We start from the raw sequence: 27,622 nt of genomic DNA, 5'->3' as shown, positions 1-27,622 counted from the left end.
TGTATACCAAGTAATTTGCAAACATTCATAATTTTGATACAACAGAGAGCAAGAACAAGAAAATAGAAGATGAAGAAGGAGATGGAGAGTGGGACGACAATCTCTAATCAAGTTTCACAAAAACCAATCCGGAAAATTTTCCCGAAAAGAGAACCAAACAAAGAGAAATCCGGAAATTTTCCACAAAAGCGAGGGGATTTAAAAGAAAGATGAAGACGAAGATAAGCCTCTGCCAATGATTGGGAAAGACTGGATAAAGATTGGAGACGAGTATTTTATGCTTGTTAAATTTTCTCTTATTGCAATGATGTGGCACATGGGTGGTTGAATCAATCCAATCACGTGTCACCACGTGAAATAATGAAACAAATTTAAAAATGCGTAATGTTAGGAGACCAGATTCGTAAATTATGTGATATGTCACAAATATGAATTAAGCATGTTAATTAATATTTAAGTAACAGTTCAATCATCAATAATCACGTCATATGGTCTAACAAATTTTGTTTAAAAATTTGATCTCCATATCATTATCCTTTATAAATAGTTTAAGTCTTGAAAGTAACTAATTTTTTTTAAAAAAATGAAAAGAAATTAAAAAAGAAGTAAAATAAATTGGTGAGGTCGATGAAATCTAGGTTGCATGTAAGGGTGGTGGCTGGAGGAGAGAAAGGAGGAGGAAGGATAAGGAGTTGTGGGGGAGGTAGTTGATGGCCTTCGGGGAGGGTATATGGAATGTAGGTTGGGTAGGAGATCTGGGTGTGAGGATGGTGACCACCATGGGATAGTGACCACCATTGTCATGTTCGCCGACCACCCAATTAAAGAACCCAACCCATTTGCCCAAAACTGCTAGATCCGCCGACCATCATTGGATGGGAGAAAGGACCCAGATGAAAAGATGATGATGTCTTCCCTTGTTTTTTTTTCAAAGGAAACAAATGAAAAAGGTTTTAAAACTTTAAATTTAAAAAAAAAAAGTTTTTTAATAATTTTATTTAATGATAAAAAAAAAATGAACAAATGTTATATTTCACACACTACACATTACAATCCATTAGGGGTGGTTCGGTATGGAATTCTAAACCGAAAATAGAATCTCGAATCCCAAACCGAAAATTTTCAAGATTGGGATTGGATCGGGATTGGATTTTGGGCTTTTGGGTTTTTGGGTTGAAATGTGAGATTTTTTTTTGGATGTGAACTAAAATTTGGGCTTTTGGCCAAAAATTTTGTTCCCCAATTTCATATTAATTAAAATTTAGGTTTTTTACCTCATATTAATTTGAAATTTCACACCAATTGAAATGTCAACTCATTCATACCAAATCAAATTGATGTTCCAAACTACTTAATTTCATACTTATATTTCTAATTAGTCTATTATCAAAATACTTAAATTCAACAATCAACATGCATGCATGCAACCAAAATGAATATATATGCTTCTTGGTTCGGTTGGGGATTCCAGAACCATTGAATATGTAATCCCAATTCCTACACCAAAAGATTCGGGATCGGTTCAGTATTGATCCCGATAATTTCTGTATTATCAGTTGGGGAATTTTTCGATTTGGAATTGAGATTTTTTTGGTTTGGTTTGAGATTTTCGGGAAAACATTTTAGCCCTACAATCCACACACACTCACGCCCGGGCCATGTGATTTGTTTGTCTCTTTCTCTCACATGGGTTGTCATTTTTACAATTCCTTCCTCTTTCCCTCTATTTCCTGTTTATCTCTCTTTCTCTGCCATCTTCAACTCCCTGTGAGTTTTTCTCTTTCCTCTCTTTATCTTTCTCTTTCCTCTTCTCTTTATCTTTCTCTCTTTCTTTGGTCAAAGTTGGATGAGACTTGTGGGTCCATCCTTTTATCTTTCTCTTCATTTCTCTTGTAATATTATTACTTAGTTTGTTTTAAATGATGGCTAGTTGTATTATTTAACCTAGATGAGATGATACAAACTCAAAAAATTTGTCCAAACTAAAGTTGAAATCATTGTTTCAAAATTAAAATAAGTACCATCTATAAAACTCAAAATTTAAGTTTTGCTTCATTTTTTTTGGATTGTAATATTATTACTTTTTTTGTTCTAAATGATGGATGATTGTATTATTTAACTCAGATGAATGACACAAACTCAAAAAAGTAGTCCAAACTAAATACATCACTGTTTCGAAATTAAAATAAGCACTGGTTATAAAACTCAAAAGATAAGTTTTTTCTTCATTTTTTATTGGGTTGTAACATTATTACTTAGTTTATTTTATATGATAGATGGTTGTATTATTTAACTCAAATGACATGACACAAACTCAAAAAATTGTCCAAACTAAAGTTAAAATCACCGTTTCAAAATTAAATTAAGCACTATTTATAACACTGAAAAGTAGTTCTTCCGTTTCCTTGTTGTAATACTATTACTTAGGTTGTTCTAAATGATGGATATTACTTAGCTCAGATGAACTACACAAACTCAAAAAATTTGTCCAAACTAACTTTAAAATCATTGTTTTAAAACTAACTGTTTATAAAATTGAAAATGGTTGTATTATTTAATTTAGATGACATCACACAATCTCAAAAATTTGTCCAAACTAAAGTGAAGATCACTATTTCGAAATTAAAATAAGCATTGTTTATAAATTAAACAATAAGAGTGTTTTTTTTTTCCTTTTTTTAATCGTAATGTTACTACTTAAAAAATTCATGGAGTAATAATCAAATGAACAAACAATAAAACAAAAAACAAACGTATATTATTTATAGAGTGACGAAGAGTGAGCATATAGAAGATGAGGGGAGAGACGAGACCGGATAGAGGAGAGAGGAGATGGTGAAAGAGGAGAGAGAGATAGAGAGTTGATGAGATAGGTGAAAAAGGAGAGAGTTGGGGACGGTTAGGGTGATGAAGGGAGAGAGAGAGTATTTGATGGGGATGGGTGAGGGAGGGGAGAAAGAGTGGTGGGGACGTGTGGGATGTAGGCGTCAGTGTTTTTATTTTAATTTTTTTTTCCTTATTGTTAATAAAAGCTAAATTGTTGTGTATTTGTAGTCCTTTTAATTAAATAAAGTTAATAAGATGCTTTGTTTAAAAAAAATATATATGTGCTATAAAAGCTGTGGAAATGAAAGCCCACATATTTTAGCCAAAGATGAAAAGTAAGGAAGACTTAAGAATAGTAGCATTGTTGTTGTTGTATGATGTTTTTCAAAATGCACTCATTTCATTTTTATGATTCTTCATGGATATGACTCTATATAAGGAGCATTATGTGTATGATCACAACACACAGAAAAGAAAAGAGTGAAAGCAATAATACCAATATCCCTTTCTTCCTCTCTTTACCTTCAATCCTTTTGTGTTATAGTTACGAAAATAAACAGTGTGATATATTGCACCCGCTTCGGTTCTGTCTCTAGCAAAGGTTATCTCTCTCACTTTTGCCTATTTATAACACATTATCAGCACGACTCTTTAACCCTAACCAGTTCTCATTTCTCTTCGCCGAAAAATGCTTCCTCCAAGGATCTTATCGTTCTTCTTCCTCCTCTACCTCACCTGCTTGATGTACCCTCACCAAAACTGCTAGCACCATGCCTTCTCCTAGTTCTCAATATAACAATTACTTATATTTTTTATTTCTTGTTTGGTGTAGCTCCTGATTACTAACCCAATGTTTATTTATGTTAATTTTACTGCAATTTTAGATGGTGTGGTAAAATTGCCCATCTTGAACTGCAAATTTAATTTTATTGCAATTTCAGGTGATGCGGTATATTCGCCCATCTTGCACTACATATTTAAATTTTCTAGCTACTTAAGTGGTGCGATATAATCGTTCATCCTACGCTATATTATTTCAATGAGAGCGATATGGTACAATCGCCTTCCTCAGTAGCTTTCTTTCTTCCTGGTAGTGGTATTCAATACTGATTGCAGTGCTTATCATTTTGGTTGGACGATCAAAATGAAAAATTTAAAATAACCAGAAGTTTTAGTACATTCCTCCATAATACATATTATTACAAGTTCTTACACATCTTATTTTTCTTTCAGAAAAAGAAAATGGTGAACTTGGTAAAGCTTGATTTCGTTGCCCTTGATATCACTAGGAAAAATTACCTTACTTGGGTAGTGGATGCTAAGATCTATCTGGAGGCCGGAAACCTTGGAGACACCATCAAGGAGGGAAATAATGCATCCTCTCAAGATCGGGCGAAGGCCATGATCTTTATCCGTTGCTACCTTGATGAAAGATTGAAGAGCGAGTACCTAACGGTTGAAGGTCCATTAGCCTTTCAAAAGACTTTGAGAAATAGATACAATCACCAGAAAACGGTGATCTCTCAAGAGCTCGTTATGAGTGGACACACTTGAGAATCCAGGATTTTAAGATGATTGTTGAGTATACTCTGTAATGTTTAGAATTAGCTCCCAATGAAACTTTGTAGGGAGACGATCACTAATGAAGATATGCTGGAAAAGACTTTTAGTACTTTTCATGCCTCCAATGTTCTCTTACAGCAGCAGTATAAAGAGTGAAGCTTTACTGAGTACAAACAGCTGATATCGGTGCTCCTTGTGGTTGAACAGAACAATGAGCTTTTGATGAAAAATCATCAGTCCTGACCTACTAGATCGACACCATTCCCAGAAGTGAATGTTGCTTCCCTCGAAGTGAACACCACATCCTCTCATGGCAATAATTACAAACGAGGACGTGGCCACAAGCGACGCTGGTGGAATAGGAAAGGCAAGAATCATGGTGTCCAATTTTACAATCAGGGTCCAAGGCGTAATCCAGGCTGAGCTTCAAAAATGAAAATTGCCACAAGGGTAAAGCTTATATGAATAACACTCCTTGAAATCCTGAAGGAGTCAGCCATAGGTGTGGTGGCAATGGGCACTAGGTGCATACCTGCTGTACCATAAAACATCTGGTGGACCTGTATCAAGCCTCCCTCAAGGAGAAGAGTGTCGAAACCAATTTCATCGACTAGGTTAAACCAATGGGTATACTTGATCCAATATTTGATTTATCAGGCAAATTGAACACAACCCACCTGGATGTTTCAGACTTCATTGTGGAAAGAAGGAATGAAGCATATTGGTCTGATTGAATCATTTTTTATGTTTAATGTACTCTTGCTATATTATTGGAACGTGTAGTTTAAAACTCGTATTTCAATTCACTAAAAAGTGGCAGTTCAATTTCCTTTTTTTATGAATAAATTGTTTTAAACTATGATTCCCTTACTCAGAAAGCATGGTTGAAAACTATGGTTATTCTCAAAATAAGAGCAATGGTGGAGATATTTGTCTTGCATACAGTGCAACCACACATACAATACTTCAAGAAATAAAATATTTCTCAAGCTTGATTCTTACAAAAGTAAAGGTAACAATAATATCAGGCCAATTAGATGTAACTGAAGGCTCAGGAAAAGCCAGATCATGTTACCAAATAGAACAATATTGTCCATACAAAATGCATTGTACGCTACTCGATCTACTCAAAATTTGTTGAGTTTTAAAAATATACGTTCAAATGGATACCACATTGAAACGAAAGGTGCAAAAAATGTGGAATATCTATGCATTACCTCCAATGATACCCAAAAGCATACATTGGAAAAGTTGTGTGGTTTATCGAGTGGATTGTATTATACATACATAAAGACAATTGAAGCACGTACTGTCATGAACTAGAAGTTCATTGATCCAAAAATTTACATGTTTTGGCATGACCATCTAGGTCATCCAGGATCCACCATGATGTGTAGAATCATTACCAACTCTAATGGACATCCATTATTGAGCAAACACATTGCTATATCAAATGATAACCATTGCAAAACTTGTTCTCAAGGAAGTTGGTAATTAAACCATCACAATTAAAGATTGATGTTGAATCCCCATCATTTTTGCAAAGAATGCAAGAGAATATTTGTGGACCTATTCAACCACCTTGTGGACCATTTCGATATTTTACGATTTTGGTTGATGCACCTACCCAATGGTCACATGTTTTCCTCTTGTCTACTCGAAATGTAGCTTTTGAGACTTCTTGCTCAGATAATTAAATTATGAGCACAGATCCCAAATAACCCTATTAAGTCAATCAGACTAAACGTTGATGAATTTATGTCTCAAACTTTTGATGATTACTGCATGATAGTAGGCATTGATGTTGAACACCCTGTTCCTCATGTCCATACTCAAAATGGTTTAGTAGAGGCATTTATCAAGCGGCTTCAATTAATAGATCATGCTCTGCTCATGAAAACAAAATGCCACTTTCTATATGGGGACATGCCATCTTATATGATGCATCATTGGTTCAATTGGGACCTATAGCCAACCATTAATACTCCTCAGTACAACTCAATTTTTGAGCATCAGCCGAACATTTCACATTTATGAATTTTTGGTTGTACTGTTTATGTGCCTATTGCACTGCCATAATACACTAAAATGGGACCTCAACGCGAACTGGGAATTTATGGGGGTTTTGATTCACCATCTATCATTACATATTTGGAACCCTTGACCAGTGATATTTTACAAGTCCTTTTGCAGATTGTCACTTTGATGAGCCAATTTTCCCGTCGTTAGAGGGAAAAAAGACCGTTCCAAATGAACGGCAAGAACTAACATGGGTTGTACCCACTTTATGTCCTTTTTGATCCACGAAGCACTCAATGTAAAAATGATCGTTCATCTTCAAGGTATTGCTAATCAAATTCCAGATGTGTTTAATGATGCTTTGTAAGTAACAAAATTACATATACCATCTGCAAATGTGCCTGCAAGAATTGATGTCCCTGTTGGACAAAATAAACTGACAGCGAATCATTCATCCATTGCACACCTGAAGCATGGTAAACCCCCAGGTTCAAAAGATTCAGCCACTCGAAACAGAAAGATAAGGGCATATCTGAATCCAAATGAAATCATTCAGGAAAAGAAAACGAATGAAGACTCCACAATTCATGATTTTGTACTTCCAGAAAAGGACAATGTCCTTCATGAGACACATGTCCCTGAAGAGATAGAAGTACATGAAAGCGAAGAAATCTCCATGAATTATGCATGTAATAATGAATTGTGGGATCAAAATAAAATAATCATCGATGACATGTTCGCATTCATAGTAGCCACTGAAATCATATTAAGCGATGATATTGAGCCCAACTTCGTTGATGAATGCGAAAACAGAGACAAGATTGGCCAAAATGGAAAGAAGCAATCTAGGCAGAATTAAATTCATTAGAAGGGCGATTTGTTTTTGGACGAGTATTCTAAACCCCGCCTAAAGTAAATCCCATGGGTTACAAATGGGTATTCACAAGAAAGCGCAATGAGAACAATGAGATTGCAAGATATAAAGCATGACTCATTGAACAAGGTTTTTCACAAAGACTTGGAATTGATTATGAGGAGACATACTCTGCTGTAATGGATGCAATTACGTTCCATTACTTACATAAGTTTGGTGGTTTCAAAAAAACTTGACATGTGACTTGTGGATGTCATCACCGCATATCTATATGGAGACTGAGATACTGACATATATATGAAGGTCCCAGAATGACTTAAGTTGCCTGAAACGAGTAACAAACCATGAGGTATTCTCACAATCAAATTAAGGCGATCATTATATGGGCTGAAATAATCTGGACAAACGTGGTATAATCATCTCAGTGAGTATTTGATCAAAGAAGGATATACCAATAATGTCATTTGCCCTTATGTGTTCATTAAGAAATCAAATTCTGGATTTGCCATAGTGGCAATATATGTCAATGATATGAATTTAGTTGGAACCCCTAAAGAGCTCAATAAAAGTGTTGAATATTTGAAAAGCAATTTGAAATGAAAGAGCTTGGGAAAATAAAATATTTTCGTGGCTTGCAGATCGAGCATTATGCTAATGGAATTTTGGTCCATCAATCAACTTACATTAAAAAAATCCTAAAGCGATTTGGCATGGACAAGGCTTACCCATGCATCACGCCAATGGTCTTTCGTTATCTGGACATAAAGAAAGATCCATTTCATTCAAAAGAAGATGATGAAATGGTCCTTAGTCTAGAAGTACCATATTTGAGTGCAATAACTGCTTTATTGTATACTAGACCAGATATAGCTGTTTCAGTCAACTTGTTAGTAAGGTATAGCTCTGTTCCAACAATTCGTCATTGGAAGGTAGTCAAATATGTTTTATGATACCTCTATGGGACAACAAACATGGGTCTCTTCTACTACGAGAAATCCACAAATGACCAGAGCCTTGTTGGATATGCAAATGCTAGTTTTCTCTCTGATTCCCATAAGGCCCACTGACAAACTGGATATGTGTTCAATTATGGAAATACAGCAATTTCACAGTGCTTAACGAAGTAAACATTAGTTGCTACATCTTCCAATCACTCGAAAATACTTGCTCTACATCAAGCCAGTCGTGAATGTTTTAGGTTAATATCAATGATCCACCACATCTGGAATTCATGTGATCTACCTTCTAAGACAGACACTCCAACTATCATTCATGAAGATAATGAAGGCTAAAGTTATTAAAGTCAGAAAAATCTGTTCCACTGGAAATTTGGTAGACCTATTCACCAAATCTCTACCAAAGTGCACGTCTCAGAAGCTAGTGCATGGTATCGGATTACGTTGACTTACAAATCAATTGAATTTGAAGGATACGGAATCAGGGGGAGATACATATCAGGGGGAGTATCCATGATACATCCTGTTGTACTCTTCTTCTTTCGACTTGGATTTTTCCCACTGGGTTTTTTTTATTAAGGTTTTAACGAGGCAACATAAGCATACTTAACACTATATCAATAATCCAAGCAAATTTGTACTGTTTTTTCTTCGCTATAGTTTTTTCCCATTGGGTTTTTTTTAGCAAGGTTTTAATAAGGCAACTGATGTTGGTATGTTGGTATCCAAGGAAGTGTTGTAAAAGTTGTGAGAATAAATGCCCACATATTTTAGCCAAAGATGAAGGGTAAGGAAGACTTAAGAATGGTAGCATTGTTGTTGTTGTATGATGTTTTTCAAAATGCACTCATTTCATTTTTATGATTCTTCAGGGATATGGCTCTATATCAGGAGCCTTCTGTGTATGATCACAACACACAGAAAAGAAAAAAGTGAAAGCAATAATACCAATATTTCTTCCTTCCTCTCTTTACCTGCAATCTTTTTGTGTTATAGTTACGAAAATAAACAGTGTGATACATTGCACTTGCTTCGCTCATGTCTCTTGCAAAGGCTATCTCTCTCACTTTTGCTTATTTATAACAATATGAGCCATTTCAATAAAGCTCCATTTGTTTTTAATTTTTGTTTTTATTTTCAGCTTTTAATTTTTTTTTAAAAAGAATAATTTTGTATGGATATCTACATGGTGACACATGATTGGATTAGTGGGACCACTCATGTACCACTTAGGGATTATTTTGGCTAAAAAACCATGAAAAAAATATTACAACAGACTCGTCATTTCCATGTGGGCAGAAGGAGCAGCGGAAGAGGAAGTTTGAAGCAGAAAACCATGTTCTTGAACCCTCACTTCGTTGACTGAAATCCGGAAGAATTCGCTTATCAAGAATTAGAGTCAAAACTTGCAATACAAGTACGTGCAGCTGCATGTTATAAATCGACTTTTTTTATGTCTCCGACAGACGAGCGGGAAGAAGAAAAAGACTACACAACCTTCTTTTTTTTTCTTGTCTAAAATTTTACTTCTTTGACCAAAAAACTATGGATAGTGAGCAGTAAATAGTTCTTATTTGCTCCCATGGTCATTGGTGAATTCTACTTGGTGGTGTTTTGCTAGAGACTCTTTGAATTTTCAAGTTCAAGTTGTGTTTGGGCCCAAAATATTAATTTGGGCCGAGGGTAGGATCACTCTCGGCCCGGGAGGCCGATCGGCTAGTGGGCTTCCCAGCCTAGGGCGGTTAGGTCAGAACGCCAGCCGAGTCCTAGTACAATGATGAGTCTCGACGGGATCAGTAATCCAGAAGGCAAATCCGGCTCAGTTAAGGACTAGATTCATAGTCCTAGTAAAGATAGGACTGGTCGAGGTGACGTTGATCCGGGGAGGAAAACCTAGTTCGAATAGGATTCTAACTCAGACTTAAGGTCCAGTGCTATAAATAGGGGAAGCCGTACACCAGGAAAAGCCCCCTGCAAATCAATACAAAATTGCCCTGCGCAAATTCTCACAACTTGTGATTTTTCTTTTTCCTTTTTCGCTGACACATCTTCCGTTGGCATCAACAGCACTGTGGAAGCAACCGGTGATATCTTAAGTCGGCATAGATAGCTCTGTCACCGTAGAATCAATCGGTCTCGCAGTATCTTCCGTTGGCATCAACAGCACTGCGGCGAGAACGGTTGATTACCTATCCAAGTCTCGGTTGAGAAGGGTTTCTGAACCTTTATTGGTCGAGGTCATCTCATCAGCATTTTCGACGAAGTGAGGTGTTACACGTTATTACGTTCGGCATATTGAAAGCCGAATTTGATATTGAGCTTCGTATGAATAGTAACCTTGTCTTCAGGTTCGAGAGCCCAAGAGGCCGAGACGTGTTCCTTTCTCGGCCGCAATCGCAAGACGCAGAAGTCAGCCGCGTACCCAACGCAACATCAACAAATTTACTCCTCGGCCGAGCTCGGCCGACGAGTTGGCACGCCCCGCATTCACCGAAGGACGTAGTTAGCTCATTAATTACTCGGCCTGCGCGCCACGTAGGCTTTGTAGTTTCTAGGGTCAACATTTTGGCACGCCTAGTGGGACCTAGTGCTAAACTACGAAGTTCATGCCAATTGAAACACGATTGGTAAAAAAGAAAACCACTATGGGAAAGTCGACAGCCGATTTACCGAATCAAAGCACGGGACAAAGTGTGCCACAGGCGCAAAATCCCCTTAGCGCTGTGACACCTGAGTCCACAAGCGCGACCCGCCGAGAGAGAGAAGTTAATCTCGGCGGTCAGCTCCGCGGTTTAGAAATCCTTAACAGAAACACCTGCGTTCTCACTGAAGGGATAGTAGAGGAGTGCGACGAAAATGGCGGTGAAGGATCTGATCCACCGACAAGGTCGTTTCTTCGAAAGTGACTAGACGAGCAGTCTCGGTCAGTCGAGCAGACGTTCAGTCGAGGCATTGACAAGCTGCATGACGCGATACTCAATTCCAATGATCGACAAACCAGGCTGCTCGAAATGCTGGTTAGTAAAGTTGGGGGCAGCAGGCCTTTCGATCTTCTCCAACATTGTCCATCAGGAAACAACCCGGTACCGATTGTACCGGCCGAGCCTATTCATGCTCCGCTCAAACCAATTAACTTGGAAAAAGAAGGAAGGTCAAATAGTAGGTCAGACGGAACCGACCAGAGGATCGAAGCAACACCTGTTGATATTACCGAAGTTCAGCAGATGATCGACTCGGCCATGAAGAAATGGCCGAAGTTTCCCAAGTTTATTCATCCGTACCCAGCTTACGTGGAAACGTTTGGATACCCGAAGGGTTTCAAGATCCCAGATTTTAGTCTTTTTGCCGGTGAATCGTCCCTGTCTTCGTTGGAGCACGTGGATCGTTTCACTGCGCAATGCGGAGATGTTAATAGTGATTTCCATAAGTTACGGCTGTTCAAATTTTCATTGACCGGCTCGGCATTTGCCTGGTACATCAATCTCCCTCCTAATTCCATCCAAAACTGGGAGGAGTTGGTCGAGAAATTCCACGAGCAGTTTTATTGGCCGGGGATGGAGATGTCAGTCTCTTCATTAGCACGGATGGCTCAAGCATCTGATGAGTCACCAATGGATTATCTTACCAGGTTCAAATCAGCTAGGAATTGGTGCCGAGTGCCTTTACCCGAAGTCGAATTTGTCAGGCTTGCTTTGAACGGCCTTGACGTCGAATACAAAAAGAAATTCTTGGGGGCAAATTTTTGGGATATGTACGAATTAGCCCAACATGTCGAGCAATATGATTATTTGCTCCGCGAGGAAAAGACTTCGAAGACTCCAACTCGGGGAACGATTTACAAGAACCCTACTGTCAATTATGCATCAACCGAGGATGAATGCATTAGTGTGGATGCGGCTGAGATAGTGATAGATAAGCCATACGTTTGCAAGGCATTGACTCAGGTTGATTCTAGAGAAGCCAAAAGTCGCTCGGCCACTGAAGGAACATTGAAACCGTCAAAGGTTTATACTTTTGATATTACCAAGGCTGACGCAATTTTTGACCAACTGTTATCAGCAAGAATCATTAAGCTTCGGCCTGGTCATAACATTCCTAAGGCCGAAGAGCTTAAAGGAAAGGTGTATTGCAAATACCACAATTCGAGCAAACATACGACAAACAATTGCGTTGTATTTCGCGATAACGTCCAAAGCTGGATTGATAATGGCAAACTGAAGTTTCCCGAGAAGAGGATGAGTATTGATACTGATCCGTTCCCCACGGCAACAGTAAATATGGTTGACGCGTACCTACCCAAGGACAAAGGGAAAGGCAAGGCCGAAGTGGTTGAGACGCAACGCCCGCAGAATCAGAATTTTTGGCCACGGTTCATGGCCAATTTTCGTTCAAACAAACCACCTACGGCTTTAACGGGGCCCGCTATTGTCAAACCTATGATGGATTATAGCACCGATGAAGACAGTGGGACGGTGATTTTGTGCAGGAAATGTAGAGCGAAGGTCGACAGTGAACCAGAGGAGAAGCCCTCTGCGCAACCTGTAGCCGTGACTCGGCAAAAGGTAGCCAATGAAGGCCAACATCACGGGGTTTTTGAGAGGCTCGGTCCTAAAGTACGGATGGAAGAGACACCCCCAGTCAGGCGGCGCCTCTATTTTGATGCTTCATTCTATGACGATGATTACTATAAGCGTAATTCTAGCAGTTCAGAATCATCGCGGAGCCAAAAGACCTTCAAGCCTCCCGAGCCTAGAGATCAACGTTGGTATACATACCATTCTTCGAAGGGCGTTTACACTGCGTTGTCCAAATCTCAGAAACGCCGGCATCAACGGATAGATTGCATGGCTCGCCGACGAGCAGCCCAAGAAACTTCGGCCCCTAAGTGGCGGCCGAAGGACACAGTTGCCACTGGTGATGAGCGACCACCTCCAGCAATTATGACAGAGTTGGCTCAGGGGAAACGGCTGGTCGATCAAGATGTCGAGACCATGTTTGAAGAAGCTGATAAACGAATCAAACTTCTCATTCGACCAGGGGAAATGAAGGCACGCCTTGAACATTTCAGGCAAGAGGCCGAAAGCAAATTATCCCCGCCGGCTATACAAGAACCTTTGGTCAAAATTCGACGGAATTTGCATCCCCCGTTCCTTGGGGAGTCTTTGGAGTATATGCGAGAATTTCATAAGAAACATTCGGCCAACGATTTGTATGGTTTGCCGAAGGCATGCCAGGACACCAATGATCTGGTCCCGACTTGTCCGGATGCTGAGCGGATCATCCAGAAGACCTCAGATCCAGGATTGAAAGCAAGGTTCCAGCACATACGAGAAGCTCGTGTCCTTGGATTTGAAGTCGACCCGTACATCGATATCAATGCAGCCGACCTTCCTTTCTCGCTGGAGGACCTTCAGTATTTACGATGTCACTTTGAAGTATTTTCGGCGGTTTCTCTCTTCGGCCTTACGACCGATGAAATCGCACGTATTGCCCGTCTGGAATCTTATCTCGACACTAGGGATGCTTGGCTACACTACCAGGAGTAGGTTCAGGTCCTGACCCCAAGTACATTGTCAATCTCAACCTTACCTGAGGCGGTCACGTAGAACCAACAAGTCGCCGAAGCAGCTTCGCCGAGTGACGTCATTGAAGAAGGGACAGAAGAGTCTCGTTGTCCGACTCTGACGACAACTGAGTCCGTAGTCGCCGACCAACCGAATGAGGAGGGTCTTGACCAGATGGTCCCGTCAGTCTTGGATAATATGGAAATCAGTATGGTCCATATGTTATCCGCCGATTTTCAATCAAGCACGGCTCAACCAAATTTCCTCGATGGAGATGTGGTTGCCGAGGAACCAGGCCATGTTGATTTTGTATCGATTGCTGAAAGCGAGTCAACAACAAAAGATGATAGTCTAAAGGCCGCTTTGGCCGAATTGTTCCCTCGTTCATCGTCGGCCAAGCTTCACCATTTAAAGCCATTGTATGTGACGGCCCACATCGAGGGATATCCAGTTTCTAAAGTTTTTGTCGACTGTGGAGCTACCGTCAATATCATGCCTCTGAACATCATGAAGGCCTTACGCCGTTCAAATGACGAGCTTATTCCGTCAGGAATCACAATGAGTAGTTTTGTCGGTGATAAATCCCACACCAAAGGTATACTTCCGTTAACTGTGAATATTGCCGGTCGCACCCATATGACCGCCTTTTTCGTGGTTGATTCCAAAACCAAGTATAATGCACTGCTCGGCCGAGATTGGATTCATCAAACCAGCTGTATTCCTTCCTCATTGTACCAAGTGCTCGTCTTTTGGGACGGCAAATCGGTCACTGTTCATCCGGCCGATAGCCAGCCCTTCGAAGCTAACATGATCCAAGCACGGTATTATGACGATCACGTCGGCTACATTACTTTGCAAGGCTTCAATGAAGAAGGACGGCCGACTCAGATTTCCGTTCAGAAAGCTATCGAGGTTGGCGCCGAGACTGTCCAGCAGGATTCGGCGAGACTCGGATTAGCCAACTTCCTCCCCGAAGCCGATGTTTGACACCGATCGGGAAACACGCAGGGCCGCGGTTTCATCAACTATGGAACGACTGCTGGCCCATTGGTATACGATATCTAAACAACCAAATTCGGGCATCAACCTCGTCGAGTTCCTTGCTGAGGGAGATAATGGGCCTGTATTATCTTTTGATAAAATTCGAGCCGCCCCGGCCGAGCTCGAAAATCATCGGCCCCTAGTTAAGGACCCTTTAGAAGAGATTAATGTTGGGACGGCCGATGACCCACGGCTTTTGTTTATTAGTGCTTTACTTCCCCAACGAATGAAAGACGAGTTTCGTGCTTTGCTTACGGAATTCAAAGATTGTTTTGCTTGGAGTTATCATGAAATGCCCGGCTTAGATCATACTCTGGTCGAGCATGAATATTAAGCCTGGATTTAAACCTTTCTGTCAGCCACCTCGTCGATTCTCGACCGAAGTACAACTCAGTATCAAGGACGAACTAGTTCGGCTTTTGAAAGCCGGATTCATTCGGACAGCTCGATATGTCGAATGGTTGGCGAATATCGTTCCTGTATTAAAGAAAAATGGTGCACTGCGCATCTGCACCGATTTTCGAAATCTGAATCTGGCAACTCCCAAAGATGAGTATACAATGCCGATTTCAGATTTGTTAATCGATGCCGCGGCGAATCATGCGATCTTATCCTTTATGGATGGACATGCCGGGTACAACCAAATATTTATTGCCGAAGCCGATGTGCACAAAACTGCTTTCCGTTGCCCGGGGGCACTCGGCACTTACGAATGGGTTGTCATGCCATTCGGCCTCAAGAATGCCGGCGCCACGTACCAACGGGCGATGAACACCATCTTCCATGATTTAATTGGCACCATCGTCGAAGTTTACATCGACGATGTTGTCGTCAAATCTAAACGCCGACAGACACATCTGGACGATCTCCGACAGGCTTTCCTCTGCATGCGTCAGCACAACCTCAAGATGAATCCTGCCAAGTGTGCCTTCGGTGTATCGGCCGGGAATTTTCTTGGTTTCCTCGTACATCATCGTGGGATTGAAGTCAATGAGAATAAGGCACGCGCAATCATCACTGCCCCACCCCCAACGACGAAGAAACAGCTCCAGTCTTTACTCGGACAGATCAATTTCCTCCACCGATTTATTGCCAACTCGGCAGGAAAAATGAAAGCGTTTTCCACACTCTTAAAACTCAAAGACTCAGATAAGTTTGTGTGGAACGACGAGCATCAGGCGGCGTTTACGCAAATCAAAGTCTCCCTCACGAATCCACCTGTCTTGGTTCCTCCCCGGCGCGGTAAGCCTCTCAAGCTTTATATCTCGACGGCCGAAGAGTCCATCGGCTGCCTCCTCGCGCAAGATAACGACGCCGGACGGGAACAGACTATCTTTTATCTCAGCCGCAATCTCAGTCAACCAGAGATCAATTATCCAGCCGTCGAGAAGCTGTGCCTAGCCGTTTTTTTTGCCGCTTCTAAGCTTCGGCATTATATGCTCCCATCGGTTACCCAGGTTATTGCGCAGACCGACGTCATCCGCTACATGCTCACCCGACCGATCGTAAAAGGCCGCATTGGGAAATGGACCATGGCACTGTCCGAGTTTAGCTTGCAATATGTAGCTCAGAAAGCCGTCAAGGGCCAAGCATTGGCTGATTTCCTTGCTCAACATCCCTCCCCATACGGTTTTGGGGGCAACGACGTTGACATTGGCATGGTTCAGACGCGCGACAACCACTGGACGATGTACTTTGACGGCTCCAGTACGTCCTCGTCGGCGGGCGTGTGAATTGTTATTCAATCCCCGAATCACGATCGCTGGTTCTTTTCGCTTAAGTTGGACTTCGACTGCACCAACAATCAGGCCGAATATGAAGCCCTCATCGTCGGCCTTGGAATTCTCCATGACCTGCGGGCAACTCGCGCCCTCGTCCTCGGTGACTCTGAGCTTGTGATTAACCAACTTAATGGTTCCTTTCGTTGCATGAGTTGTACCCTGGCACCTTACCATATGGTCGCCAGCTATTTGGCCGAATCCTTCGACGGTATTACATTTCAACATATTTCCCGGTGTCATAATACCGACGCGGATGAATTGGCTCAAATTGCCTCCGGCGCACAACTCCTGGGGGGCAAACTAGGCCAAGAGATACCAGTGATACGACAGTTATACCCGGCCTTGGTTAATCAGCAAATCCTCCGGCGGGACGACGTGATACGCACCAGGGTTATGTCATTACCTTCGTTGTTAGATCGGCAGGACTCTGTCGAGATTTGCACGACCGAGGTGATACCGAATGATTGGAGAACACCCATTATGCAGTACCTTGACAATCCTACCGGGAAACATAGTCGCAGGACACGGGTTCACGCCACGAACTATGTCATGTACCAGAACGAGTTATACCGAAAGGGTGAAGATGGTTTGTTATTGCTATGCCTCGGCCCCCAAGATAATGCTCGGGCGATCGCAGAGGTTCATGAAGGGTTATGGGGAGCTCATCAATCCGGACGGAAAATGCGATGGCTACTCCAACGACACGGCTATTTTTGGCCGAGAATACTGAAAGATTGTATCGAGTTTGCACGAGGATGCGTACAGTGCCAAATCCATGGGCCTATACAAAGGGTCCCGGCCAAATCACTACATTCGGTCATTAAGCCGTGGCCGTTTAGAGGATGGGCCATGGACGTAATCGGCAAAATCACGCCGACTTCTGGAGCTGCTAAGCATGCATGGATAATAGTCGCCACTGATTACTTTACTAAGTGGGTCGAAGCAAAATCATATGCCGAGTTAACATCTAAAGAAGTTTGCGACTTCGTGGAGGAACACATTGTGACCCGGTTCGGTGTACCGGAAACGATCATAACCGACAATGGAACAATCTTCACAGCCGAAAGGTTTAAAGAATACACGGCAAATTTGAACATTCGGCTGGAACAGTCCACACCGTATTATCCACAGGCGAATGGGCAGGCCGAGGCAAGTAATAAAGTGCTGATCGGCATCCTCGAAAAAATAATAAAAGAAAGACCTGGCATGTGGCATTTGAAGTTGAACGAGGCATTATGGGCATACCGAACGTCGCCCCGGTCGGCGACTGCGACAACCCCGTACGCATTAACCTACGGACACGATGCAGTGTTACCAGTCGAGTTGAGCATAAATTCGTTGCGATTAATTGAACAAAGTAGTTTGTTTAGTGCCGAATATAATCAGTCCATGAGACAGGAACTAGAAGATTTGGAAGAAGCGCGACTTGACGCTTATAACTTATTGGTGGCACAAAAACAGATTGCCGAGCGAGCCTATAATCAAAAGGTACGACAGAAAACATTCGGCGAGGGTGAATTAGTGTGGCAAACGGTGTTGCCCGTAGGACTAAAAGATCCTAGGTTCGGCAAGTGGTCTCCGAATTGGGAAGGGCCGTTCGTTGTGCATAAAGTATACGGCAAAGGGGCGTATCATCTTAAAGACCGAACCAGTGTAGTTCACAGATTACCGATCAAGGGGAAGTTTTTGAAGAAATACTATCCGGCCACATGGGAAATGCGGGAATAAAAAAAACCAGTCTATTAAGATTGATAAGCATTTACAAAATGAGTAGGTCGATCGCTTTACATTCAAAATCATTCAAGGAGAAGAGGGTAGAAGAGTGCTGAGCAGGGCCTTCAACTCCAACCACCGCACGTCGGCCATGATAACTTCGGCCTGCCGATTCTTTTTGTCCAACTTCAGCCGCTCGACCCGTTTTTTGGTTGCCGCATACTCAGTTAAGCGATCCTTGCCGCCTGAGTCGAAGTCTTTAGCAAGCTCGGAAGCAATGGTTAACCGACGTTTTGCTAGTTCGGCCATCTGACGGTTGAGCTCGGCTAACGCTTCTCCTTTTGCCCGTAGATCGTCGATTTTCGGACGAAGGGTGTCTTGCACGGCCGTGGCGGCTTGCAGGTCCTGTTCGGCCTTTAAAGCGGTCTGGAAGATACTAAATGTCTCCCGAACGCGCTCCAAGGCAGACGATGCCCAAACTATGGCATCTCCGCTCAGGCGACCGTCGGCTCCAAGGTCGTTCAGACATATGCCAAGCAGATCAAGACCGTTGCGCTCAAGTACTTGAGATGTTGAAAGTGACAGGACTTCTCGCAACTGGGTTAGGGCGCTTGGATCGGCAACTTCAGTTATAGCAGCCGAAGGACCAGACTCTGCAGTTGTGCTGGAGAGGAGGGCTTTGAATTCGACCTCCCATGAAGCATGCACATACAAATCAGGTTAAGTTTAAAAGAAGTCATGACAAGAATAGCAAGAAGGTTTCATTTTTTAACCTGCCGAGAGGAGACCTCGGCCATGTCTCCAGGGTCGTTGCTCGAACCTAAAGAACTCAATGGCCGAGCCCAGTGTCTCAGGTTGCTTCTCAGTTCACGCGGACGATGGAGGTTATCTACGTTTGATGGCCACTGAGGCGGCCAAGAAATATAGATAACGCCCTTCGGCGCATAGAATTGTCGGTGAAAAGAATGTACAGGCACCTGACATTTATTATTTTCCTCGTTTAGAATTCTAAAGCAAAAAAGAAATCAAGGAAAGATGGTCGAAGGTACTTACGAAGGCCGAGGTAACCTCTTGTGGAGGAATATGGAAGCCCTGGTCTTGAGGATGAACGGGCGATTCCACCGTTGCCTCGGGTTCCTCGAGCGTGCGTTTGCCACGGTCGGCTACAGATGGGCCGACCGGAACCGCCGTTTCGGAGGAGGTAGGGACATCTTGGTCCTGAGAAGGAGCGAGGGGTTCGGCCACCGCCGTCGGTTCCTCGACCGGGCGCTTGCCACGATCAGCCGTGGAGGGGCCGGCTTGAACCACCATCTCGGACCTTGGGAGAGGTTGCCGACGAGAGTGAGGACGATCTGCCAGTGGGACCTCGTCGCTCCCCTCACTCTCTTCCAGAATGAAGACCGAGGGTTTTGGATTTCCAGGGGCTGTACCCTCGGTCGCAGAAACCACCTTTTTTGGAACGGGTGTTTCCTCGACGGAGGGAGGCACAACTGGTGTACCAGTCCCAGAGATAGGCTGCGTTCGAACTGTCGCTGCGGCCGGGGCGGGCTGTTTCTCGACCGAGGGTTGAACAACGGTAGGAGAAGGGGAAACACTGGGAGTCGTCGCCCCTGTAGTTTGACTGGAGATGACGTGGATCTCTCGTGCGCCTTTCTTTGCTAGCTGTTTTACCCGCTTGGCAGGCGGCGGAGGTTCGACGACCGGCTCGGCCTCTTGGCGAAGTCGTTTGGTCAGCACAGCCCGACCAGCAGCCTTATCCTTTTTAACCACGGCCGATTTTTTCTCGACCGTGGCCGCGGCAACAGCCTCCGTTTTTCTCGAAGGCCGACTACCTAAGAAGATAAAAACAATTCAGTAAGGCAAATCAATATGCAAGGTTGAAGGAAAAGAGGAGAAATGAACAATTACCTTGAGTTTGGGGGGCCGAGGCCTTCTTAGGTCGGTCACCAAAGAGTTTGTTCAGCACCTCTTCGACCGGAGCACTAAAGAACTTCTGGGTGTAATTTTCCCACCACTCACCGAAGGTGTCAGTGCAATGGGTTTCTGGGGTGGCCGGTCGAAGGCGGAATTTTTGGCAGTACTCTTGGAACTCCCTCGCGGCAGTTTTACATTCCTTCTCTGAGGAACGAGGTTCACGTCCACGACTTAGGACTGTTCAGGAGGAGAGAAGGGGGACGGGGCAGCCCTGAAGATAGCCGAGCTGTTGGGCAGGGAAGTTCGGATGATATACTTCCCAACCCGACCGTTTCCCATCGCAGCCGAGAGGGAGGTCGCGAGCAAGCACAAACGACCCCCAGGTCTGACGAAGATCGGCGTCCTCCTCCGCGCCCCACGTAGAGGTAGGCAGCCTGATGGAGGAAGGATAGTCTCGACGACGACATATCAGGAACTCGTCGTTGGAGAAGTCGTCGAGAGCGAAGAGGTACCGAAATACCTCTTCGGCTTGATGGGGAGGTGTCGGTCGAGAGGCCAGCTGAGGTCCAAGCGCCTCCGTTGGTGAGAAGTCAGCTATGGCCGGCCGAAGGGAGGCGAAGTAAACTTGTAACCAGAGTTGGAAAACCCAGAAGGGACCATTCTGGTGTGGATCGATTTTATGGAGGGTCGCCTCGACCAGGCAGCGGAAGAGATGGGCGAGAATGTTAAAGCTCAGTGCCAGGACGTGACCACTGGCCAGGGCCTCGGCTACCGGCATATTCTCGACCAAGCATTTGTTTGACTTGGTACAACAAATGTACTTGTTGTACCAATAGAAGAGGAAGGCTTCATGCTCTCCCTCTCGCATGTCCTCCTCTCCTCGGCCGGCGAAGTGAAGATAGAGGGTGTTGTAATTAAAGAAGTTCTTATGGAGCTTCTGGATGTCTTCTTTCGACGGGATTTGACCGTCACGGTTCAAGGCCTCGAAGGCTCGTCGATCAAAAAGTGTCTTCAGATCAATATTCGACGGGTGCTCAGAGAGGGCCGCGTCGATAGGGATCCCGGTTGCCGAAGTCCCCAGAATGGTGGTGACATCAAGGATGGTGGGACCGATGGGACCAAGAGGAAGAACCAGGGTGTTGGTGGCCGAGCACCAGAAGCACAAGGCGGCTAGGAGAAGCTCCTTGTCGAGAACGACATCCATTGACGAGAGGAGGACGTCATCGTAGATACCGAGGGCTTTCCATTGTTCGCCGAAGAGCCGTTCCATTCGAACAACCCAGGCTGCCCAGGATGTGGTCGTCGAGGGCCAGGAGCCTTGGGGTTTCGCCGCATCCCATCTCGACCATTCAAACCCTTGTAGCAAGGGTGTTAGGCAGTGCTCCTGGAGAAGGCCAGTAATGGTCGGCGGTATTGTAGCTTTGAAGAGAGGACCCAAGATTTGGTGGACGGTGCTCATGTCACTTTCAAACCGTATAGTCTTGATCGAGCTCTGATCAAGAATCTTCTGATGCTGGTCACATTCCCTAGAAAGCTTGGAGATGAAGGACGCCATTGTAAGAAGGAAGCACGGCGTAAAAGGGTTTTCTGGGTTGGGGGATTTGAAGACGAAGGCCTGGAAAAAGAAATGTGCTGGAGAATAAGAGCAAGAGTTTTCAGAAAGTTTTGGGAGCGTAAAGTGCGAATGAGAGATTTTCAGTATTTATAGGCTTTTGGCAGGAAGGGTAATCGTTTGAAATTCAAAACAAAGGGCAAAATCGACCGAAAGAATCGTTGATCATGATGAACATTTGGGAAATGCAGTTGAAAAGACCGAAGGTTTCAGATGTTGGGGGCGCACGATTGCGTGTGACGGCGAGATTAATGGCGGAAGACGTTTCGACGCCTGCACGATGACAAGTGGGCTCACGAACTGAGGAAGTGGCTCGCGGATTGAGATAGTGGTCATAATGGCAAGACGGTTCATGCAGCCGCACGCCTTGGACGTCATTATTGGGATTGGTCGTGTTAGAGGACGCCACATGGCGAGTTCGGTTAACAGAATCAAGATCGTGTAATTATGTTAAATGAATACGCCTTGGAACTCGGGCATTAGGGCTCTGAGTAATAGATTCGCTTCTTCAAGGCCGAAACCCGGCCGAAGAATTCAGACCGAGGACCTCAGAAGCGAGGGGGCAATGTTTGGGCCCAAAATATTAATTTGGGCCGAGGGTAGGATCACTTTCGGCCCGGGAGGCCGATCGGCTAGTGGGCTTCCCAGCCTAGGGCGGTTAGGTCAGAACACCAGCCGAGTCCTAGTACAATGAGGAGTCTCGACGGGATCAGTAATCCAGAAGGCAAATCCGGCTCAGTTAAGGACTAGATTCATAGTCCTAGTAAAGATAGGACTGGTCGAGGTGACGTTGATCCGGGGAGGAAAACCTAGTCCGAATAGGATTCTAACTCAGACTTAAGGTCCAGTGCTATAAATAGGGGAAGCTGTGCACCAGGAAAAGCCCCCTGCAAATCAATACAAAATTGCCCTGCGCAAATTCTCACAACTTGTGATTTTTCTTTTTCCTTTTTCGCTGACACATCTTCCGTTGGCATCAACAGCACTATGGAAGCAACCGGTGATATCTTAAGTCGGCATAGATAGCTCTGTCACCGTAGAATCAATCGGTCTCGCAGTATCTTCCGTTGGCATCAACAGCACTGCGGCGAGAACGGTTGATTACCTATCCAAGTCTCAGTTGAGAAGGGTTTCTGAACCCTTATTGGTCGAGGTCATCTCATCAGCCTTTTCGGCGAAGTGAGGTGTTACACGTTATTACGTTCGGCATATTGAAAGCCGAATTTGATATTGAACTTCGTAAGAATAGTAACCTTGTCTTCAGGTTCGAGAGCCCAAGAGGCCGAGACGTGTTCCTTTCTCGGCCGCAATCGCAAGACGCAGAAGTCAGTCGCGCACCCAACGCAACATCAACAAATTTACTCCTCGGCCGAGCTCGACCGACGAGTTGGCACGCCCCGCATTCACCGAAGGACGTAGTTAGCTCATTAATTACTCGGCCTGCGCGCCACGTAGGCTTTGTAGTTTCTAGGGTCAACAAGTTGTTTAGCGGAAATTGCGTTATTGTTCTTTGTTAGTGTTGATATGAACTTTTGAATGCTCTGTTTTTCTTTGGTATAAAGATCATCTTGCCTCTCAATTCAGAGTTGTGGATTAACTGCAGATATTCTTCAGTTGTAGTAGTCCAATACTTGAGGAAATTCTTTGGTACAACCGGATGTATGTCTCCCTATTAATATCTCTCGCATCACATAACACGGTGATTCTCTCTGATACTGCAGTTACAAGGAACAGTTCAACTTCTTATCTCTTACTCTGTCAAGCATATCTCTTGTCACTAGTAATTAAACCTTAAAATGGTGCAGAAAATAAATAAATAAAAATTAAGGATCAAATAATCATAAGTAGTCCTCCAAATCAATATCTACTGGAACCTCATATCCATAAACCGTGGAGCAATCATCCAACTCGTCCGAGGAAAACTTAGGAATCGAGCTCCTTGCAACCTTAGAGTTATGGCCATTGGTAAGAAGCTCTAACACCTAAAGCCAAAAGAAAAGCAAATACATAAATCATAGTTTCAAGTCATGTCTTATGAATTTATTGTATATACGGGACAATGCGCAGCGAATCAGTGATGTACCTCACGCATTGGGGGTCGCCATACTGAGGATTGTCTTACACAATCGGAAGCTGTAAGCACTATTCTGTGCAGTTGTTCTGTGTCATATTTCCCTTCCAGTTTTGGATCAGCTAGTTTGGCTATGTCCCCTGATTCCATAAGAGGCTTTGCCTGCACAACCGTTATAATAATAAAAAAACAGAATGGTAAAAAAATGAGGAATTTTCTGTCAGAATGGAAAAAGAACGAGGAATTTTCTTTTTTCTTTTTTATTTTTTTATCCAAGAAGTAAGAGGAATTTTCCAAAGTATGTGTCTTTGCGCATGCAGCGAGCGTGTACATGTTTTATGTAGGTTAGGTTAACAATTTCATACCCATAGTAGAAGGTTTTGCTTTGATGAATCCACAGGCTTTCTTCCAGTTACAATTTCCATAAGAAGAACTCCAAATGCAAAAACATCAATTTTTTCATCCACAATTCCGTTCATGAAGTACTCCGGTGCTAAGTATCCAAACGTACCCTCAATTGGAGGCACAGCATGATGAGTCCATTTGTTAGGAAGCCACTTTGCTAGTCCAAAGTCTGTAATCTACAGAGAGACAAATTCGTATCTAAATTTAATGAATAAATGACAATCAAGCATGTTATACTGAAAAGGTTGTTTGCTTGTTCACCTGCGGTTCATAATCTGTTCCCAGAAGGATATTTGAGGCTTTTATATCCCGATGGATTATTCGGTGCTTGCAACATTCATGTAGATAGTGCAGACCCCTTGCAACTCCAATGGCAATCTTGTATCTAATAGGCCATGAAAGCAACTCGCTGGATTTACCTGAAGATTGTCTCATGCAATAAGCAAGTTGTTCATAGCAGGCATAATTAATGTCCATAATTCAACAGATCATGAATAATTCCTGAGGCAGTAAGTATATCTTTCTTACCGTGCAAAGCAGAAGACAAATTTCCTTTTGGAGAGAAATCGAAAATCAGGTAGAGTCCGTTTTCAATGCAGCAACCGACTAAGTTAGCGGTATTAGGATGGCTGACATGTAAAATTACACCCAATTCCGTGAGGAACTCTTTTTCCTTGTTAGCATCCTTGCTGTCCTTGGCCAACATCTTAACTGCAATGCGTCTTCCATCAGAAAGATCACCCTTATATACTTCTGAATATCCACCTCGACCTACTATATTATCTGAAACACAGAAGAAACAAATCGCATGTGAATTCCAAGTAATCCGGAAACCACAGGGTTACAAGATAGTTTGGCAAAACCCCACAGCTTTCAACATTTTCAAATAACTATTTTCAGAACTAATTGTACGGACACTTTTACCTGGGTGGAAGTTGTTTGTGGAATTCACGATCTCCTTGTAGCTGAAGCACTTCAACAAAGGTAGCTGCAGTTCGTTCTTGGATAAACTTCCGTTTCGTTTTCTGAATGGTGAACCTAAAAACGAAGTAATGATCCTGCAAGGTGACAATCCTTGCTTTCTTAGGGTGATTTGGCTATTGAAATTGGGAGAAGCAAGAGAGGGGGACGCTGTAACGGTCGAGTCTGCATTGCTACTGGTATCATCTTCTGTGCTCTGAGATTCAGCTTCAAATTCACATAAAACTGTTCTTGGTGAAGGGTTTTTGTTCCGTGTTTCTTGGACAGTTTGCTTTTCAGAAAAGGATGTAGTTCTGCTACTGTGCATGATATCTTGCAACGATGTCCGTGAACTTGATTGAAGGATTTCTGATATTAATTAGAGACAGATTAGAATACAACCCAATCTACAAATGGAGTTGTTATGCCATCTGAAAACTTTTGAATTGAACTAGCTACCTTTGGAGTCAGCAGATTCTGAATTTGAAATCTGATGAGGTTGCTTTGATTTCCCAAGTAAAACCAGTGTGCAACTAGCCGGGGAATGCTTGAAGCAATATTTTGTGATGGATGGAGTTCTAATTCAGTGAGGAAAACATGTCAATGATCATGCGATTGATATAAGTTGTAAAATGTTGAAGAAAAAAACAGATGACTAGAATAATTTTCACCTTTTGGATTGGTTTCTTGAGCCACCAAGAAGAAGATAGTCTGCTGAAATTGATTTTGCTTCCTCAATCAGACCTCTTCCAACACTTGAGCTAAAAACTACTCTTGCTTCTAAATTTACCTGAAAATTAATGTTATGCATATGAAACTTATTATAACTTTCAACAGAAGGTTATTGATACTGAGAACATTTTTACAATTTTCAAAATAAGTTGATAATAATTTACATCATTAAGCTCAGTTCACCTGCTTAAATTGGCAACTCCTGGCAAATTCTCCAAGCACAGATATAACATTGGCTTTTGCTCGACGAAGCTGCGATTGATTTTTTGTTCCTGATTCGTGCTTTTTCCTCTCCTCGCCAACTGAAAAATAGATAACCATATGTAAGACTTACCAATGCAAATGAATTGACTTATGTAGTTGACCATGCTACTATTTTGATAAATGTGATAAAAACAAATATTTGTAAATTGATACAAACCAACTGACCAAGAACATGGATGGCAACGATGTTGTCATTTTGATGAGCAAGAACTCTGATTGCCCTTGAGAGCAACTCCTTACTGTCATCTGCATCGGAAGAGATGCCTATGAGTATTCTAGACGGGGTGGAAGGAGGCATTCTGTTTGTCATGAATTATTTAACTAACAGGTTCTGGATGCACTACTTGATGGGTATAATGTGAAGGAGTACTTTCTTTCAGTTATGTGATCTTGTTGTTCTTGTTGACCAAATTAGGATTATATATATGGAGAGGGATAACAGCATGATTAAGTCAGTTGGAAAAGTGTGAGGACTAGTTCTCATTCCATTAGTCTTGTTTAACAAGCATGAAAAACTCTTTTTAGAGTGCCAAGATTAGAACAACTGCTCTCTCTCTCTCTCTCTCTCTCTATAGAGCTACAATTAAGTGTTGTGGTTGGGTGCTTTGGGGTATAAGCAAAGTTGGTGGCACGTATTTGATTTGTCTTGTTTTGTAAGCCAAAAGAAGAGACTGGTCAGAGAAACAAAAGTGCTACTTCGTTGAATTTGGTAGGAGGGGGGAGCGCTGCTATATATGTGCCACTTCAAAAGGAGCCCCTCATCATGATTCATGAATGAAACGTTGATAGGACACTACAGTTTCTTATTTCATCGTTAGAGAGAGAGAGAGAGAGAGAGAGAGAGAGAGAGGGGAAACTAAGCTACACATATTAATAAAAAAAGGATTCTATACTTATATCTATATGTTTTTTTTTTGGCATTGGGCATTCAAGGGCACATCCGAAGGTCAAATAACTTCAATATACATATATGAAGACATAGTTTTCAAAATATGTGCTGTCATTCAGTCTACCAAGTAAATAACAGCTCTATTACCATACTAGCACATAAGATCTTTGATTTCGGTTCAATTAAAATTTATAAATTAGGAATATCAAATATATTAGTCTTAATTATAAGAACTAGATGACCTTTTTTGTTGGAAATGTGCCCTAAATTCAATCATATGATGATACTTTACGGACATTTCACATGTTAAACTAATCTAGTTTAATATAAAGGGCAAAGATTATTGTTTTAAGGCGTCTCATATAAATGTTATATGCTTAAACGATAAGTCCAAGGAATATGTAATTGGGAGAATGTGATCTACATAAGTTAGATTCA

General features: G+C 42.6%; 1 protein-coding gene across 1 annotated transcript; it reads right to left on the bottom strand.

The window, feature by feature from the left end:
• Positions 1-23,449: 23,449 nt before the first annotated feature.
• Positions 23,450-26,679, bottom strand: LOC103428040 (probable receptor-like serine/threonine-protein kinase At5g57670). Its single transcript, XM_008366128.4, has 10 exons — positions 26,461-26,679; positions 26,215-26,333; positions 25,971-26,089; positions 25,759-25,877; positions 25,264-25,668; positions 24,868-25,122; positions 24,601-24,758; positions 24,300-24,515; positions 23,947-24,096; positions 23,450-23,845 (listed from the first exon to the last, which is right to left on the bottom strand). The coding sequence occupies exons 1-10, from the start codon at positions 26,603-26,605 to the stop codon at positions 23,702-23,704; spliced, it is 1,830 nt and encodes a 609-aa protein (XP_008364350.2). The 5' UTR covers positions 26,606-26,679; the 3' UTR covers positions 23,450-23,701.
• Positions 26,680-27,622: the final 943 nt, after the last annotated feature.

Source organism: Malus domestica, chromosome 13 (assembly GCF_042453785.1).
Source record: "Malus domestica chromosome 13, GDT2T_hap1".
In the NCBI taxonomy this organism is placed as follows: domain Eukaryota; kingdom Viridiplantae; phylum Streptophyta; class Magnoliopsida; order Rosales; family Rosaceae; genus Malus; species Malus domestica.
The sequence above is the reverse complement of the archived record's forward strand: the minus strand, read 5'-3'. Positions and strand labels throughout refer to the sequence as shown.